Source organism: Neofelis nebulosa, chromosome 14 (genome assembly GCF_028018385.1).
Source record: "Neofelis nebulosa isolate mNeoNeb1 chromosome 14, mNeoNeb1.pri, whole genome shotgun sequence".
Lineage (NCBI taxonomy): Eukaryota > Metazoa > Chordata > Mammalia > Carnivora > Felidae > Neofelis > Neofelis nebulosa.
Window position 1 is genome coordinate 83,479,140 of NC_080795.1, and position 19,402 is coordinate 83,498,541.

Here is a 19,402-nt window from a genome sequence, read left to right on the forward strand (position 1 = left end):
GAACCCTCGTGCACTGCTGGTCGGGGTGTAGAATGATGCAGCCACTGTAGAAAGCAGTAAAAAAATTAAACACCATTACTTTATGACCTAGCAATTCACTTCTGGGTGAATACACAAAGGAATTGAAAGCAGGGTCTGGAAGAGATGTTTGTACACCCATGTTCACAGCAATCTTAGTTACAGTCGCCAAAAGGTGGAAGCAATGCAAGTCTCCATGACAGATGAGTGGATAAGGAAAATGTCCAACCATACAATAGTAAATATTACTCAACCTTTTAAAAGGAAAGACATTGTATCACATGCTACAACATTGATAAATTCAGAGGACATTATACTCTGTGAAATCAGCAGGCACAAAAGGACAAATACTATTTTACTCCGCTAAGATGAGGTTCCTAGAGTAGTCAGAAATCATAGGGACATGAAGTAGAATAGCAGTTACCAGGATCTGGGAGAAGGGAATGGGGACTTGTTTAATGGGAATGGTTTCAGTTTTACAAAATGAAAAGGGTTCTCAAGATGGATGGTTGTGATGGGTCCACCGTATGAATACACTTAATACCACCAAACTGTATACTTGAAAATGGTTAAGATGGCAAACACTGTGTAGATTTTACCACAGTTTTTTTAAAATTTTGGAAAAAAGGGCTGAAAACTGGCTTTGTGCTTTGAAAAAGGGCACCTCTTCAAGTATACTCTTAGTTTACTTAGTGAGAAAACCACATTTTGCAAATACTTCGAGGATTTGCTGACAAGATCACCAGCTGATGCTTTTCCACAGGCTGGAGGCATGGGGAAACCTAAGCTTGTTTGCTTGCTTATTTAGTTAGCTAATTTATTTATTTTGAGAGGAATGAGAGAGAGAGAGAGAGAGAGAGAGAGAGAGGTGGGCAAGGGCAGCTTGGAGCCTGACTCAGGGCTCAATCCCACAAACCAAGATCATGACCTGAGTTGAAATCAAGAGTTGGACGCTCAAATAAGCTGAGCCACCCAGGCGCCCCAACCTAAGCTTTTAAAGGCCTTCTAACTGATTACTCCAGACCTACCAGGATACTTAAAATCAGTTGATTAGGTGCTTTAATCACATCTGCAAAATCACAACAGCCTTTGGGTTAGTGTCTAAGTATTAGGTAGGTGTGTGAGCTACAAATGACCGCCATTTCCTTCCTCCTGCATAGCCTGCCACTCAGGAATTCAGCTGAAAAGGAATTCTGGGGGCAGTTTAGCCCGGTGACTTGACACACTAAAAGTCATTTCAAACACTAGAGTAATCCTGTTTGTAAAAACACAGGCACACATATGCTGAATATTTGAAATGTAGAGAAAAAAGTCTGGAATGAACTACCCAGACTTAACAGGTGTATGTCTGGGGAGTAAGGTGGGAATGTGGGACAAGGGAAGAGGGAAATATTTCCTATTTTTGTATTGAGATTTCGTTATTGTTTTACTGCAAATATGTAGTATTTCTGTAACTTAACCAAAGTAAAGAAAGTGTTTTATAAAATCCTGGGGTGGACAAGGCCTTCCTAATCACAACAAGACAGTTTTGCCCATAGGGAACATGTATTTTTCTTATTAAAAACCTCATAATTAATAGCAAATAAGGAACTGGGAAAAAATATTTGTAATATATCACTTCCTCAAGTGTATGACGCAGTTTCTGTCCCATGTCTCCCATGCTCACCCACCACCAAAAGACCTGTGGTTTGTATCACAGTTGAAGAAACAGGTATTAAGGGAAAGGGATTGGAGCTCAACACAGAGGCTTAAAAACCTAATAAAAATAGGTACAAGAGCTTACAGGGAATTTACTCACGAAAAGGCCAAGAAATATAAATGAAAACAAGACTGGCATTTTTCATGATTAATCAAATGGTTAAAAACAGTCCCTCCACATCCGTAACCCTGATGGGGAAAGTCCACCTCAGCCACAAGCAAATGTGCACAGGTCTGCTACGGGGCCAACAAATACAGTGAAGGTGTGAGGAAAGGACAGATGTGTGACAGTAAGGAAGCTGCTACCTAAACCAGTCAGCAGGGACACGGTTCTAAGCAAAGTAAACCCCAATTTGTAAAACAAATACCATACATGTGCATTAGAGTCAGTGGGTGGGGAGGCACCTGCGTGACTCACTTGGTTAAGCATCCGACTTTGGTTCAGGTCATAGTCTCGTGGGTTCGAGCCCCACGTCGGGGTTCTTTGCTGACAGCAAGAGCCTGCAGCCTGGGTTAGATTCTGTGTCTCCCGACAATAAATAAACATTAAAAAAATTTTTAAGAGGCTAAGGGGGTGCCTGGGTGGCTCAGTCAGTTAACTGTCCAACTCTTGATCTCGGTTTTGGTCATGTCTTGTGATTCATGAGATCGAGCTCTGCTGAGAGCGCAGAAACTGCTTGGGATTCTCTCTCCCCTCTCTCTGTGCCTCCCCAACTCATGTTCTCTCTGTCTCAAAATAAATAAATAAGCATTAAAATTTTTAAAAAGAGGCTAAGAAAACACACCAAACATCGCTGTAGTGATCCCTGAAGAGTGAGACCAAAGGGCAGTTTTTTACATTTCTAAGTTCTTGCATTTCCCAAATGTCCTAAAATAAATTTATATTTGGGGGGAAAATGATTAAAAAATACACATTCACTGGTAGTTCTGCTTGACGCTGGTGGGTTCCTTTCTGGCACACCTTTTGTAAGATGCTGTAGAAGCCCCTCAGTGTTCTCAGGGCTCCTGGGGTCGGGGGGCTGATGAAGAAGAAGGGTCACTAAGAGATGGCCCCTCTCACCAGCGGCCACCCAGGGAAGCTTCTCCCCAGTGAACACCTGCTGACAGGCCTGCTGAGGGATCACACTTAGCCTGGCTGGGGCTCCCAAGGCACTGCCTGGGAGCCTGCAGACCTCACTCCCGAGTCCTGCTTCAGCCACCACTACCCCTCCAGCTTTGCGGTGGCTTGTCAACAAACCCTGGGTCTACCTGAGAGTTCCCAACATCTCCATGGCAGGTGCTGTGTGGATTCTAGTCCTCTGCCCCACTAGGTGGCTGGGTCGCCTGCCAACAGTCTGATCTTGGTCAATTCTAGTAACAAATGAACATCCAAAAAAAAAAAAAAAAAAGCCAACAGATTCCACTCCCCTCCCCCCATCACAAGTCAATATTTGGAAAACCGAGGAGTGGAAAGAGAAAACGAAACCCACCCCCAACCCCCACTCGAGTTGGAGCCCGCGTGTGCCTCCAGGCGCAGACTTGGACGGTTTAGAAATGCCGCTCTCCCACGGGCATCTGGGCTCAGCAGTTGTGGGGGGACCCGCTCTGGCTCAGCCTTCCTCACTGCCCTTCCCTCGGGCTGCTCGACCACAGCCCTGGCCCTGACCCTTCTCACAGCCAAGCGGGGAGGACCGACAGCCTTCTGTCTTGGGGCCCCCTCCTGGATGAGTTCTCCGCCTTTCATCAACTCAACGGGGAGCCCAGTGGGGCACCCGTCTGTCCTCCCCACCCTCCCGGGAACACGCGGGCCCGTGGGCTTTCTGGTGTTGGATGAGGGCTGACGGCCGGCTGCAGGCCCCGCCACAGGCCCGGCACCGGTAGGGCCTCTCGGCACTGTGAAGCCGGTAGTGCTCATTCAGCGTGTAGCTCCTGCGGAAAGCCTTGCCACACTCCGTGCAGGCAAAGGGCTTCTGCTTGGTGTGGGTCTTCTGGTGCAGAGTGAGGTTGGACTTCCGGCTGAAGGCTTTGCCGCACTCCCTGCACTCGAATGGCTTCTCGCCCGTGTGCAGCCTCTGGTGCAGGAGGAGCAAGGAGTTGTGTTTGAAGGGCTTCTGGCACACGGGGCACTCGAACGGCCTGTCGCCCGAGGCGGTCTTCTGTGCGGCGCCGGGCTGGGGGTTCTGGCGGCCGCCGTCTTCTCGGGGGCCGTCCCCGGCGTGCAGCCGGTGGTGTTTGAGGAGCGACGACCCGCGGATGAAGCGCTGCCCACACTGCAGGCACGTGTACGGCCGCTCCCCGCTGTGGATGCGGCGGTGCTCGTTGAGGGTGAACCTGCGGCAGAAGGCCTTCCCGCACTCGCCGCACTCGTACGGCTTTTCTCCCGTGTGGAACTTCTGGTGCTGCCGGAGCCGGGAGCTGCGGCCAAAGGCCTTCCCGCACTCGCCGCACTCGTAGGGCTTCTCCCGCGTGTGGACCCTGTGGTGTGCGGTCAGCTGAGTGCTCTGCCGGAAGGCCTTCCCGCACTCGCTGCACTGGTAGGGCTTCTCCTCAGTGTGGATGAGCTGGTGTCTCAGGAGGATGGAGCTCTGCTTGAAGGCCTTGCCACACTCGGTGCACTGGTAGGGCTTGGCCCCCGTGTGGATGACCTGGTGCCTGAGCAGCAGCGAGTTGTACTTGAACGCCTTGCCGCAAGCACACCTGTACACTCTCTCCCCAGCAGCCTCTGCAGGGCCCAAGCCTGGCTCTTTTTCCTCCAGGGTCCCCAGGGATGTGCTAAGTTCCCCACCAAGGCCGCCTGCCTGGGGGTCGAGCTGTCGTTTATCTGACCCATCTTTAGGACGGCCATTCCTCTCCTCAGGGAGGCGCCCCCAAACTGCGCCCAACAGTCCTAACTGCTTAGAGGACACTCTCCCCGGAGAAGACTCCTTGACCCCAGCCTCCATCCTAGAATCTGGAAGAATGAACAGAAAATGGAAAGGTGACCTCGCCTCTACGTTCACAAAAGGAACTCTGATTTGAAGACAGAATCCTCATGTCAAAGTGGTAGAGAGGTTTGGAAACTTCTTGCAAGACAGAAACTGTAAAATCAGGGTTTGTATAAGAGGACCCAAAGGAAGGTTCCTTAAGGGCTTAAGCACTGTGGGAGGTTAGCTCAAGAGGGGAACTCATGACCAGGGAGGGGCATCAGGAGGACAGGGGAGGGCAGAGCTTTGCCCAAAGTACTGGGGCAGAGGTTGGGGGGTAGGGAGCAGGCCTGATGCAGGAGTGGGACCTGCAGGGTGTGGGGTACTGCTATCCTTTGCTCACCTCTTCCTCCCGGCACTCACTCACAGGTCATCCACTCAGTAGACAGGTCAGAGTCCTGCCCATACAGGCCCCATGGACTGCAGGCCACCTTTCCTCCCTTTCTGCAGCCTGTGCAGTCCCAAACTCAGGCCTTGGCATGTGAGCCACAGGGAGCTGGAAGGATCAAAGCAGCTCAAGGGTCTTCCCTGCTGGGTCTTCCTCACACACCCACTGCCCCCACAGATCTGGCCCGACACCTCGGGGCACCAGGAAGGATGTTCATGCACTTGGGTTTCTTGTACAAGTTAGTCCTGGGTGACCTTGGATGACAAGCAAGGTGTTTAGTAAGAAATTTGGCCATGCTGTGAGGAACTAAACGTACAGCCTTCCAAGCACCAGGGGGCTACAAGGAGCTGTGTGAAGGCCAGGCCTTGCTGTGCCTTGCACTTACCTGGGCACAGGTTGGCCACAGTCCCTTGCTCCTCAGCCACCTGCAGAATCAAAGCCCCTGGTTCCTCCCCTTGTTCCAAGAGGGAGATCAGCGCTGGTTTGGCAACGAGAAAGCCTACGTGCAGGGAGGAGAGCAGCATGTGTCAGGGAGCAGGAGGAAGGGTGTCTGGCTGCCTGGCTGGAGGCCTCAGAGGAAACACACTTGGGGTGGGTTGGAACACCTACTTTCCCAGGAGCAGGGCAGCTGGGTGGCCATGGAGAGATGAGGGGGAACCCCTCCAATTTCCCCTCTGAACATGTTAGGCTTTGAATTTGGAAAGGAACCAACTCCCCCAGGAGGCCGGTAGAAGAAGCAGGGTTGTGTCTGAGCCCAGCCCCAGGATGGAAGGGGAAGCCTCACCCAGTGAGGCCACGTGCCCGTAGTTCTCCAGCATCACGTCCCTGTACAGTGCCCGCTGGTCGGGGGCCAGGCAACTCCACTCTATTCTCGTGAAGTACACAGCCACGTCCTCAAACACAACGGCCTCCTGCAACCACAAACTCTGCTGTCTGGGGCTATCTGGGCAGGAGATGCGGAGACCATGTCAGGGATATTTAGGACACCTGTTCAGCTCTGGGAAGTCAAGGCTTCTGCATTCCTAAGGCCTGGCATGGGGGGGAGGGGGTACACCTCAACACTCTCCAAGGAAAAGTACAACAGCCCTATTGCCAAAGCCACGGGAGAAGTGAGGGTCTCAACCTTGGCCTGGGTAGGGGCACCCTCGAGATGCTGGTGGCCGAGCCTCCACACTGGTGGGGAGAGTTCCTGTCCTGTTCTCTGGTTCTCTGCTCTTAGTGGAGAAGCCAAAGGCTGTGTGCACCAAGAAGGTCTGACCATTCACACCAGATGGAGGCAGGTGCTGGGGAGGGACAGGGCCCCTGACCTTGCTTGCTGACCCTTGAAGCTCAGGGGCTTCAGGAGACTGTGGGCAGCCTACTTCTGCCCAAAGCCTCAGGAAGGAGTTGACAGAGCCATTGTGAGTCTTCAAAGGGAGGAGGCTGACCCTTGGCTTACCGAATCCATCCCTGTGACCCACCTGCAGGAGTGGGAGCTACATGGGTGGGCCTGGGGCCCCCTGGGGAGGTCCTCAGGGCTGAAAAGCTGAGGATGGGGATGAAGGCAGCCTAAAGGCTCAGAGGGGACACTCACCTGGAGTCTGGGCGTCGCAAGTGGCACCGCCATTCCAAGGTCCCCTTCAGGGGAAAGGCAGGCGCTGGGGACGGTGAGTGTTGAGTAGGAAGAGCCCAGGCCTAAGGCCCATCCACCCCTGTCCCTGTCTCCCAGAAGGACCACCCAGATGCAGAAGAGACAGGAAAGCGTGAGACATGAGGCAAGCACATCCCGGTCAGCCCAGACGACCCCTCACATCCCAAGAAGCCACAACCTGAGACCTGCTCACCCACAAGCCTCCACCTCTCACTCCTGGTTTTCCCAGGGATGTCTTCTGGGACCATCCTACTTCAAATGATATTCCCGGGTGTCTGGATAGCTCACTCAGGTAAGAGTGTGACTCTTGATTTCCACTCAGGTCACGAGCTCACAGTTTGTGAGTTCAAGCCCTGAGTCAGGCTCCATACTGACAGACTGGAGCCTGCTTGGGGTTCTCTCTCTCCCACCCCCCACCCCCCCCACCCTTCCCTCACATGTATGTGTGCTCTCTCTCAAAATAAATAAACTTAAATAAATAAATAAAATGCCATCCCCACCGCAGAATTCCTTCCCTATCCTCATTCCGTTTTATTTTCATCCATAGCACCTGTTATCGGACATAATGCAGTCAACTTACTTGCTTCTTATCCACCTTCCCCCATGAGATGAGGCCCGCAGTCTGGTTATTCATGCTGTACCCCAAGGGCCTGTGGGAGGGCCTGATACACAGCAAGGATTTGTGGAATGAATGAGTGGTTCCCTGACAGTGGGTGATTCTGCAACCAGTAAAACCATGTTGTGGAACACCAGAAAACATTGTTACTGCATTACCACGTGAAATAAGCAGACTCTAAGCAAAAAAATAAATCTGGCAGCACATACCCCAGCCCATTAGCCTTAGTTTCTTCCAAGGTAGTTTTTATTTTCCTTCTTCTCGTTTTTCTGATTTCTCTAAGACTTATTGCTTATTTTGAAATATGTGTCGCAGTTGAGGAAAAATTATTTATAGAAGCCAGTAAATACGATCTGCTCTGGCTAGGTGCTCAGAGTAGACTCTGGTCTCTGTGTCCCCTCCTCAATGGACACTTGAGCTCTTGTGTATTGGGTGGAGGTATCTGGAGTACCCTCTTCTGTGGGGCTTGAGCCTCCTAAGTAGCTGCCGCTTTGTAAAGCGATGTCCCTTTTGGCAACAGCAGAAATCCTGCAGTTATGATGCTATGAGGTTAACATCTGGCAGGAAGGCCCTTTTAACATGTGAGAGTATAACAGGCTACAGAAGATGATCTGAGAGGCTTGGTGAGTCATCTGTGCCTGGACAGCACAAACGGCAAATGCAAAGAGCAGGGCCACACCACTACTAGACACCGCACTGGGCTGTCTGTCCAGGGCAGTCTGCGTGGACCATTGCTGCTGCCCCTGTTGACAGAGCTATTGTCCTCCTCACCCTGACAAGACAGCCACAGCATCTTAAGAGGAGGAGCATCTCAGAAGATCTGGCTGTCAACTCAACACATACCACTCTCCGCAGTTAGGAGGGTAAGTTACCGTGCCTGTCTCTTTGCTTATTTCTGGGGAATGCATGTCCTCAGGGAGGGGCCACCTGGTTAGAGGGGAAAAGACCTGATTTTAGTCCTATCTTTGGAGCCAGGGAATGAGTCTTTAATGTGAGAAAAACAGCGCTAAGTTGAAAAAAGTGGAGGAGAGGATACAATGATAACAAAACAGGTTCCCGCTCGGAGTCCTGAGACAGAAAATATCAAGGGGAAGGGGAGCACTAACTTACATGGGGGATCAGGGAGGGCTTCTTGAGGGGATTACATTTAATTGGGGCCTGGAGGACCAGCAGGAGTCATTCTTTCCCTCCAATTTTGAATAAAACCTCTGTTCCTCAGGGGACTGGGGCACCTTGCTCCACTCCCTCACCTACCCCCTTGCGTACTACACTGCAGCCAAGCTGGCGTTCTCTCTGTTACTCAAATTAGCCGATGCCATTCTGATGCACTTTCCTTTGCTTGCAAGGGCTTAGCAAGGCCTGTCAGCCACCAGGTTTCAGTTCAAATGTTAACTTCTTGCAGAGACCTTCCCTGCTCACCTACAGCCACCCCTAACTCTTTAACTCTCACAAACCTATCCTCTTGGTTCATTTTCTTCATAGCCCTTGAAATCATCAAAAACTATTTTCTCAGAGCACCTGGGTGGCTCGGTTAAGCATCCGTCTCTTGATTTCAGCTCAGGTGAAGATCTCACGGTGGTGGGATTGAGCACAACTGGGCATGGAGCTGGCTTAATTAAGATGCTCTTTCTCTGCCCCCTCCCTCACTCGATTACACTCTCTCTCAAAAAAAAATTACTTTCTTGTTTGTTGCCTCTATTGCATTAATGCCTCACTTCTATTACAACGGATGCTTCATGAAGTCAGGGATGTTACCCCTTCACTGCAGTATCCCCAGCACTAGAAGGGTCCTCAGGACAAGGTAAGTATGCCAGTTGTCCGAATGCTAGTTGTCCAATGAATGAGGCAACTCCGCGAAGAGGGGGCGGGGGCGAAGAACCGCACAGGGTATAAAGCAAGGGCGTCGGGCTGACAATTGGTTGGAAAACGAGGGTGCAGGGGAGAGGCAGCGCATGGGGTGGCCAGCCGGCACGAGCTGCTCACGAGCGGGTGTGCTCAGGCAACTGCAGGCGCGAGGGGGACGCAACCCGGACAGAACCGGTCCTCCCAGGTCTCCCACCACTGCAGCCTCAGCTCTGCGCAGCCACCCAGGCTCTGCGGGACCGGCCCGCACACTTGCCGCGCCAGCCGGTGGGAACCGGACTCCGGACCCTCCCTAAGGCCCAGAACGAAGGAAAAACGAGGGGGCGGCGCCGGCTGCAGGTCAGCGCCCCGCGGTGCTCAGCGCGGCCTCTGTGCGGACCACAGCCTCAGCCAGGCCGGGTTCAGAGAACCGCACTCACCCCACTCCGGTCCCCGTCCCGCGGCCAGGACCTACTCACCCTGGGCCACTATCCCGGACCGCGCGCAGAGGGCGCCGGGAGCAGGCGGTCCGGTTCCGGCCCGCCCCCGGAAACGGGTCTCAGCGCCGCTCTAGGAAGCTCGGAGGACCACGCGCCTCGGTGGGCGCCTTTTGGCACCTACGCCGCGAGGCTGGTGATGGAAGAGGGCCGATGAGGGCGGGGCGCTGTTCTGGACCTGATCTCCCGTGAACCCCCAAATCCGAGGGGCGAGCCCGCTGCGGGAGTCGGGGATCCCGGCGCAGAGCCCCCAAGCCTGAGAGCAGACGCGTCCACTCGAGACCTCGAGAAAGGCCAATGGAAAAGTCGAGCATCATTCCAGACAACCGGGTGCTGAGGCAGCGTCCTTTCTCTTTCAACTTTTTGTTGTTAGATAATTATAAAATCATGCAAGTTGCAAAGGCAGTACAGAGAGGTCCTGTGTATCCTTCACCCTCTTCCCCTACAGTTGAAAAAGCTTCTCTACGATCGTGTCTTTCAAACTTTTGTGACACAGTAAAAAATGCTTTACAGTGTGACCCAGCACACGCACAAATCTATGCTTATGAATAAATGCTTACACATATAGTAATTTTAAAAGAACTTAAGCAAAACTATTTAGTCTTATGCGATGAAATCTCGTATATTTTTCTTTAAATGTTTTCTTATTTTTATAAAGGGGAGGGGGGACAAAAGCAGAGACCACCTTTTTGAAGAGGGACACAATAGCCAAAATCTACAAGGCAGCAAAGGAGGCATCTATATTTTAAATATTTTTAATGTTTATTTATTTCTGAGAGAGAGAGAGAGAAAGAGACAGAGTGCGAGTGGGGGAGGATCAGATAGAGAGGGAGACACAGAATCCGAAGAAGGCTCTAGGCTCTGAGCTGTCAGCACAGAGCCCGACCTTGGGCTCGAACTCACAAGCCACTCACAAGCCGTGAGATCGTAACCTGAGCTACCCAGGGGCCCCGGGAGGCATCTATATTGCAAGTAATTGGCATCATACAAACTACATTATCTGAAAATAAGATATTACATTTAGATATGGCTAAATAGTTTAAACAAATATGCTTAGAAACTAAACAGCAACCTGCAAAATAACTCACGGGAGGAAGAGAAAATCATACTTGGAATTGAAAGAAAATGAAAATACTTTGCAGGATACAAATAAATTTACATATATATACAGGCATACCTTGGAGATATTGCAAGTTTGGTTCCAGACCACTGCAATAAAGTGAATAATGACAATGAAACACACCAAACGAATTTCTTGGTTTCCCAGTACATAACAAAGTTATGTTTATGCAGTAGTCTATTAAGCATGCAATAGCATTAGGTCTAAAAATACTTTAATTTTAAAACATTTTATTGCTAGGGGTGCCTGGGTGGCTCAGTAGGTTGAGTGTCTGACTCTTGATCTCATGGTTTGTGAGTTGGAGCCCCACATCAGGATCCACGTTGACATCACAGAGACTGCTTGGGATTCTTTCTCTCCCCTCTCTCTGCCCCTCCTCTGCTTAAGCTTGTGCTCTCCCTCTCAAATAAATAACTTATAACTACATGTATATGTATATATATGTATATGTGTATGTATATCTATATCTATATCTATGTTGCTAAAAAATGCTAACCATCATCTGAGCTTTCGGCAAGTCCTATCACTGATCACTATAACAAATAATAATGAAAAAGTTTAAAATATTTCAAGAATTACCAAAACGTGACAGAGACATAAGTGAGCAAATGGTGTTGGAAAAAGGGCACCAACAGTCTTGCTCAATTCAGGGTTGCCACAGACCTTTAATTTGTAAAAAACACAGTATCAGCAAAAAATAAAATGAGGTATGCCTGTTTACATACACTTAGAACCTTTCAGTGCATATATGCAGATACTAAAAACATGAATGAAAGAACTGATTCTTCTTTTTTTCACTTAAATTTTGTTTGGTTTGTCTCAACATGTATATTTTCCTTCATTTTTGTTTTGCTTTGGATATTTATATATAAGAATTATCCTTTACTCCAATTTTACCCCAGGTATTAGCTGGGCTCCCCTTTTCTGCTTGGAGGTACAGAGTTGGACACCACCCCTTCCACAGCTTTTGGAGGTCTAAAGACATCCCAAGAATTTTTACTAGTTTTCATGCACACTTACAAAAAAACAGTATTTTTAAAAGTAGAATACATAGGAAGGAGTTACAAATACCTTTTGCATACTGCCAGATGAATTTTCACACCCTGAATATCCTGTGAAGCTAGCACCCATGTCAACAAGCTGATTTTGTCTGGGTACCTCAAAGCCTCCTAGGGCTCTCTTCAGGTCGCTCTCAAAACACCTCTCTGGTTGGTGTCCAAGTGTGTCCACTCTGACTTCTCTAGCCCTGATGACTTTTGTAGGCATACTTTATGTCCTTGGTGTATATCCACTCACTTAACTCCCACAATAACCGTATGAAAGACAGTATTATTGTTCCCACACGAAAGAATAGAAGCATAGTGTTGTTATTTCCCCGAGGGCAGCTGATGTGGGGGCGGGGAGCCAAGTGCAAAAAGACAGAAGAGAGTCGTGGTCGTGCATGTTTAAACCAAATTACTCTTGGGGCGCCTGGGTGGCTCAGTCGGTTGAGCGTCTGACTTCAGCTCAGGTCATGATCTCGCGGTCTCGCGGTCCGTGAGTTTGAGCCCCGTGTCGGGCTCTGTGCTGGCAGCTCAGAGCCTGCAGCCTACTTTGGATTCTGTGTCTCCCTCTCTCTCTGCCCCTCCCCAGCTCATGCTCTGTCTCTCCCACTCTCAAAAATGAATAAATGTTAAAAAACAAAACTTTAAACCAAATTACTCTTGTGTGTACATGACAAAAAAAAAATATTTAAAAAGCAACTTTAAAAGGAAATAAAGAACTAAGAATAAAGTTTGAAATGCTGGGAAGAGGTAACCTTGGAAGGCATGGGAAAGGTGGCTGGCTCACCAGCATGAGCAAAGGCAGATGGGCCCCTCTTGAAGGCTTGAGAACCCCATGCCCAGTGTGGCTGCCCCTGGAGAGGTCCCCATCATCAGGTGACCCAGATTTGTGGAGTCCCTGCTGTGTGCCGGACTTGGCGGCCCCTCACATGGGGACTAACATTCAGGCTAGCGAGATGGAGGCAAGTCAGAGATCTCTGGACTTTGAACGGGGAGGGCACCAGCCAAGATCCCCATCTCTGCAAGGACAGATGCGCTGAGCTTGAGGCAGGGGCACAATAAATATCAGGCAAGTGTCTGCACCTCAGAGAGCCCCAGAACTGGCTGCCCTCCCTTAAGTCAGTCCATGCCTGCCATCTCCAGGTGGGCCTTCAGGAGGAAGCATCCAAGCAAGCAAGCCTCCCCCCGCCCCCAACAGCACTTCTTGGGGCTTCCCTGGGCCCAGAACCTTCACTGGGGGCTCACAGCTGCCATTCATCCCCTGGAACTCTTGGGCTGGCATTACTGACCATCTGCCTATGGCAAGGCTCTGAACACATGTCCTGCAGTAGGCCTGGTTAGCCACCTTCTGGCTGCATTGAGCTCTAGGGCAAAGAGAAAGTGGGGGCCCTCCTCCACCATATCTCATCCCAGAGATCTGAGACCTTCTTAGGGACCACATAGCCTGAGTGTCCAAGTACCGTCCCCACCTCCCTGCCACTCCCTGTGCCTTTCTGGTCCTCTGAGCCTATCCTGGGCTGACCTCAAAACCCCTCACTCTGCCCCAAGGAGGCCCAGGTGCCCCTTGATGAGGTTTTTTGGGGTGATAATGGGGTTCATGGGGTTAGGAGCCAACAGCCAAGAAAGAATTCTTGTGATGTCTTTGGTGCAAAAAGGTAATTTTATTAAAGCACGGGGACGGGACCTGTGAGCAGAAAGAACTCTCCTGGAAACCATGAGAGACTGGTTATACTATGGAGTCGGGGGAGGTAGAGTCCAGGGGAAGTTCCCAAAGAGATTTTCATGTGCTAGAGAAGACTCACAGGATACTGGAGGCCTAGCTATTGTCAAACTAAGGTTGTTTTTCCCTCTAGCAAAGCATTACCATTAAGACAGTAGGGAGTTCAAGGAGAAACATTTTACTCTGCCTGCCTCAAGTATTTGCCAATGGGCTGTGGGTTATAAGGAAATTTAACTTTATCTGCCATTTCCTTCTGCCTTTGTTTCCCATATCACCCTCAGCCCCTGGCCCTGCCAGGGCTGCGATGCCTCCTGAGTCCCCAACCCTGCTGACCCAACTGTTGCCTCTCTTGGGGCCTCACGAGTCCCCTCTCGCTTCAGCATGTGGCCACGTGGCCCCCTTCTTACTTTCTCACGATGTCATTCTTTTCATCGCCCCTCCAAGGCCTACCTGACTGCACTGCTGCTAGCAAACACCCTACTGCAAAGTCCTGAGTGCAAGTCTCTGTCCATTGGGACCCCTGCCCTCACTCCCCTTACCTTGCGACCTCTCCCGCTACTGGTCTCCCCTGCACACCCACAGCCCTAGTCAAGAAGTTCTACCTGGACCTGCCTGTGGGCAGTTCTCACTCTGTGTGACCCACAGGTCTTACCCCTGGCACCCTTTCCTGAAGGCTCCTCCCACTCCTCTGGGGCGGAACTCCGGAAAGTCCTCACTCAGCAGCATACGCCCAGCTGGGGGCTCCCTGCCCTGGTAGACTTGATCTTTATCTCCAGTTCACACTCCAAGGGTCCCCCACCAGCTGTTCCCTTTCTCAACTCCAACCTCACCCACCCCTCCCTATAGGGTTCTGAGCAGGCTCATCCTGTTCCCTCACCTCAGGGTCATTTGTCCAGTCTCCCTTTCCTCATTCTCGCAGCGGTGACATGGTTCACTCTCTTCTTCTCCCCCTTCCCAAGCCCCCAGTTCTGCCCTCTCCATTTCCTGGCCTCACTTTCCCTCCTCCACGTGCCCGGGAGGGAGTGGTGTAGGGAGCAGGAGGGCGACACTCCTACCCCCCGGAGGTCCCACCATCCCAACTGAAACTCCCGCACCTCTACTGTCGCCCAGTCTGTCCGTGGCAGCCTCCTCGACCGTCGCCAACCATGCCCTGCCCGGGTCGTCCAAGCAAAGACCAGGGTGCCCCCGTCTCTCTCCCCAGTACCCACATCCGGGTACGGCCACTCTGACCTCTCCGAAAACCCATCAGTGCACAGAGTCGCAACGTGCCCGGAGCGGCCGCACCCGCGGTGGTTGAACATTTGCTATTTTTCGTCCAGACCCCCGTCTTCTGTAAGCCACCACGTTCCCCCAAACGGTCCACCCATTTTAAAAGGGGGCCCACAACCCTACAAGGAAGGGCCTCACCCTAGAAAGCGGCCCTTGCCCTAGACGGGAGCCAGTAACCTTGCAAGGAGCTCTAGCTATATAAGGGGGCATTCACCAGGCCAAGAGAGGACCCCTGCGACTCCGCGCCCGGAGTAAGTCGCTCTATCCGGGTCCGCGTAACCCTGGAAAGTCACCCAACCTCTCGGGGGGGGGGGGGGGGAAGTCTCCTCGGCCGCTCAGTGGGCGACGCTTGTCCTCCGTGAGACTTCTGTGAAGTCCGGACATCCCTCCCGCCTCCTCCCGGGCCCCGTCCACAGGGACCCCGCTGCAGGAGATCCGGTCACCTGCGTGACCTGGCGCCCAGGCGGCTGGGTAAGGGCCCCGGGCACCCGCGCGATGACTACAAATCCCGGCGTGCACTGGGCTCACGGGCGTGCCGGAAGGTCAAGGGGCTCTCGGCCCCGCCCCGGAAGATAAGGCGGCTCTCCTCCGCTGTGTCTCCTCTTCCGGCCGCGCTCGGCAGCAGGTAGGACATGTATGTGGCGTGGCGGCTCTGGCATTATCCGCCGCCATCCGCTGCCCTGGGGTCAGCTAGGGACCCCGGCGGGATTCCTGAGAGAGAGCTGGGGTGCAGGGCCAGGGATGGGGGTGGGAAGGGGTCGGGACCTGGAGGGAGGATCCTGGGGACCTGGGACCCTGAAGCTAGGGTGGTGGGGCTGCCTGGGCCGCCCGGGCGCTGACCGTAAGCCGCCTTCAGACAGCCGCCATGGGCCGCGTCATCCGTGGGCAGAGAAAGGGCGCCGGCTCGGTGTTCCGCGCGCACGTCAAGCACCGCAAGGGCGCTGCGCGTCTGCGAGCCGTGGACTTCGCTGAGCGACACGGCTACATCAAGGGCATCGTGAAGGTGCGGGGATCCCGTGCGGGCGGGTGGGGACACGGGGCGCCCCGCCGGGACCCGCCACTCATGCCACCTCGGCCCGCAGGACATCATCCACGACCCGGGCCGCGGTGCACCCCTCGCCAAGGTAGTCTTTCGGGATCCGTACCGGTTCAAGAAGCGGACGGAGCTGTTCATCGCTGCTGAGGGCATCCACACCGGCCAGTTCGTGTACTGCGGCAAGAAGGGTAAGCTTCGCGGACGCCTGGGTTGCCCGTCTCTTAAGCGTCGGATTCTTGATTTCGGTTCAGGTCTTGATCACGGAGGCGTCGAGCCCCGCGGTGGCCCTGACGCTGACAGTGTGGAGCCTCCTTGGGATTTTCTCTCTCCTCCTCTCTCTGCCCCTGACTCGCTTGCGCGCACGTTTTTGTTTTTACTTTTGTTTTTTTTTCTTCTCAAATTTGAAAAAAAAAATTTTTTTTTTTTTTTTTAAAAGGGTAAGCTTTGCGTGTGGTGTGGAAGGTCGAGATGGGGAGGGGATTGGACCTGTGGTTGCTGGGAGGAGGGTTACATCGTAAGTCAGGAGGAACATCCAGGCAGAAGTCTCACTTAGTGAGAGCTGTTTGACTAAACACACGAGAGGGGATGCCCAGAGAGCTGTGTAGGAGGAGGCTGGATGTTGTGGGCTGTGCTGGCCTTCTTGGGGACTTGGGTTTGCATTGCTTCTGATCAGCAGTAGTTAAGGGGGACCACTTTGCTGTACTGACCTATGGTGCTTCTTGCAGCCCAGCTCAACATAGGCAATGTGCTCCCGGTGGGCACTATGCCTGAGGGCACTATTGTGTGTTGTCTGGAGGAGAAGCCTGGTGACCGGGGCAAGTTGGCCCGAGCCTCCGGAAACTACGCCACTGTCATCTCCCACAATCCAGAGACCAAGAAGACTCGAGTGAAGCTGCCTTCCGGCTCAAAGAAAGTAATTTCTTCAGCCAACAGAGCTGTGGTTGGTGAGTGGCAGGCAGCAGTTGAACACTGTGTGCCTGTGAAGTCAACAGCTAGAGCTGGGCTTTGGGACTTGTTGGTCAGACTTGTCTGTAGTGTGGCCTAATCTGCCCGTCCGTGATTCCTGCTGTCATGTCCATGTAGTTAAGAGCTTTTTCAGGGATGTGTAACTTTTTTTAAGCTACTAGGAAATGCTTTAAGGAAGATTTGAGCCCTGGTTCACTTTGCTGTTTGGGCAACATTTTTTTTATTCTCGTGGCAAACCCAAGGGATGCTGTTGAGTGTATGTTTACTACGAAGTAAGCAAAATTGGCCAAGATGCGAGTGTCAGGCTGGGTTAGCCATCCTGTTGGTGTTTGGAGGTTAGATTGAGTGATCTGCTCCGACACAGCAAAGTGGGAGCTTCCCTGGAGAATCATGGGTTGAGGTCGACATTACAGATGACGTGGGGAAAGGCTTGGTTTGGCTGCCTGAGAAATCCAGAAAAATTTAATGTTGGCTACTGGGTTGCAAAGGGTCTTAATGCTCAGTGGTAGTTTTGGGGCGTTAATGAAATTTTGGGAACTGTGTGATGGTATAGGACTGTAATGAGAGGGTGGTTGGTGTGGGGGTGGGGTACTGGCAAGGATGCTCAGAGCCTGATAGGGCCCTGAAGTTCTGGGAGGGAGGGTATGGTGCACCTCCCTCAGGTGCCTGATTTCCCCAACAGGTGTGGTGGCTGGAGGTGGCCGCATTGACAAGCCCATTCTGAAGGCTGGGCGTGCTTACCACAAGTATAAGGCAAAGAGGAATTGTTGGCCACGTGTGCGTGGTGTGGCCATGAATGTAAGTAACCCAGAAATCGGGCAGTTGGGGTGTTGAGAGATTTGGGGGCTGGGAGGCTGGATGGACGGTGCTTTCCTGGAGTGTCTCCTCTCTGTGGTAGAGGGTACGTAACGTGAGCCTTTTTTGTGTTATGGTTTGTTGGCACATGTCAGTTGATCCTGCTCTTACCAAGTCCTGAGGTAGACGGGGTCCACATCCCTATGTTAATACCACTTTTTTCTGCTTGCAGCCTGTGGAGCATCCTTTTGGAGGTGGCAACCACCAGCACATTGGCAAACCCTCTACTATCCGCAGAGATGCTCCTGCTGGCCGCAAAGTGGGTCTTATTGCTGCCCGCCGGACCGGGCGTCTGCGGGGAACCAAGACTGTGCAGGAGAAAGAAAACTAGGGACGAGGGGCTCAATAAAATCTTTCCTTTTGCCACTAAGCTGTGCTTGCTTGTGGTTTCAGAGGGAAGGGTCTTTGCCGGGAGGACCTCCATGGAGCTCTTTGTGTAAGGAGAAGGAAGATGAAGTTAGATGCACCAGTGAACAGTGAAAGCTCTGGAAAGAAGAGGTGGGGTGCTAGGGATCTTCACACCTTGATTCCTGGAAACTACTGTGCCGTGCAGTACACAGAGCAGAGAATTCTGCCCACATCTGTGTTAACTTCTCTCGAGTGTTTGGAGGATCTAGGTCAGGGTATGGATTCTTTGGGGTGAGAGTGGTGCTCCTGAAGCTGCAGGCTGCAGAGCCAGGAAGCCATCCTACAGTGGGAAGCCAGGACCAGGATAGGTTAGTTTCTCAGGACAAATGGGCTCCCTGTTTGGCTCATGGTACCTTGTCCCAAACTTTTGACAGTTCATCAAAGGTGGTAGATCCAAGGCAGATAATGCTGAGCCAGTCCGGCACAGAGATGGTAATGGCAGCCTTGGAACCAGGACACTTGCTTCCCAGAGCTCCCTGCCCCAGTGGTTCCCTTTGTGAACCTGTGTAAAAAGCAGGGGCTGCAGCCCTCTGTAAGTGATACCTTGAAGCAGGAAGGCTGGGGGCAGAGAGGTGGGTGGCTGTTTGAGGTAGAACACTCCTTGTACAGACCACGGGCAGGAAGGCAAGGGACTGAGAGTTCCTGGGGACCATCTCCCAGAGTGCATCAGAACCAGTCACCTCAGGGTTATTTTGAGAGGCTGTGTGCAGTCAGGCGTCTCCCACCAGAGAGCAGACCTTTTTGTTGTTGCCAGGTGGCTTCTTGGTGGGGTCTGCACTTGTCTCTAGCATGAACCTTGCCCACAGGTCTTGCTTTCCCGGTCTCCACTGGCCTCTTGACCACCCACCACACCTAGGCAGTGAACCTAGCAGGGCTAGGCCTTGGTAATGGGTAGAACATACAGGAGGCTGGGGTTTCCTCTTTAACGAAAGAGGGCTAGGCTTGGTCACCTGATCTGTAGAATAACCTGCCTGCCACTGCTTTCCCCTTTTGGATAAAGTGGTCTGGATCCTTGGCCAAGAAGTGGCCCCAGGGAAGCTTTGTTCTACTCGCAAGCACCAGGGAACCCCTTATCCCAGATAGAGTGGACGCAGCTTGCGTTCAGTGTGCTGAACTAAAGGGGCTCTAACCAATAAGCATCTTTCTTGGTCGTCACGTGGCTTCTCTGCCATTCTCTGTAAAGGAAAGGACCTGTTCTTTTGTTGGTGGCAGTGCCTTGAGGAATTACTAGAGAGCTTTCCCCTGAAAATTGCTGTAGTTTATTAATCTTCGAAATGGGTTCCTAAGCCTCCCCTGGCCTCGGATCTGAAGCCACCCAGTGGCAGCGCTCCCGGCTTCCGGCACGGAGTTTACA

At 52.1% G+C, this 19,402-nt stretch overlaps 2 protein-coding genes and 1 long non-coding RNA gene across 8 annotated transcripts; 2 read left to right on the plus strand and 1 right to left on the minus strand.

The window, feature by feature from the left end:
* Positions 1 to 60: 60 nt before the first annotated feature.
* On the minus strand, positions 61 to 9,889 carry ZNF517 (zinc finger protein 517). 6 transcript variants are annotated; one of them, XM_058699512.1, is made up of 5 exons: positions 9,614 to 9,889; positions 6,620 to 6,743; positions 5,831 to 5,957; positions 5,432 to 5,545; positions 61 to 4,645 (listed from the first exon to the last, which is right to left on the minus strand). In XM_058699512.1, exons 2-5 carry the CDS (start codon positions 6,650 to 6,652, stop codon positions 3,444 to 3,446), a joined length of 1,476 nt encoding a protein of 491 aa, XP_058555495.1. In that variant the 5' UTR covers positions 6,653 to 6,743; positions 9,614 to 9,889; the 3' UTR covers positions 61 to 3,443. The 6 variants fall into 6 exon arrangements, with proteins under 6 accessions (XP_058555495.1, XP_058555494.1, XP_058555491.1 ...); XM_058699511.1 differs by lacking the exon at positions 9,614 to 9,889 and adding an exon at positions 7,257 to 7,364; XM_058699508.1 differs by lacking the exons at positions 6,620 to 6,743; positions 9,614 to 9,889 and adding an exon at positions 7,257 to 7,436.
* On the plus strand, positions 9,020 to 10,036 carry LOC131494826 (uncharacterized). The gene is made up of 2 exons (XR_009253601.1): positions 9,020 to 9,093; positions 9,292 to 10,036. It is a non-coding gene; the product is annotated as an uncharacterized LOC131494826 (long non-coding RNA).
* Positions 10,037 to 15,281: 5,245 nt separating this feature from the next.
* Positions 15,282 to 18,010, plus strand: RPL8 (ribosomal protein L8). Its single transcript, XM_058699540.1, has 6 exons — positions 15,282 to 15,408; positions 15,640 to 15,786; positions 15,866 to 16,007; positions 16,545 to 16,763; positions 17,468 to 17,583; positions 17,813 to 18,010. The coding sequence occupies exons 2-6, from the start codon at positions 15,649 to 15,651 to the stop codon at positions 17,969 to 17,971; spliced, it is 774 nt and encodes a 257-aa protein (XP_058555523.1). The 5' UTR covers positions 15,282 to 15,408; positions 15,640 to 15,648; the 3' UTR covers positions 17,972 to 18,010.
* The last annotated feature ends 1,392 nt before the right edge of the window (positions 18,011 to 19,402 follow it).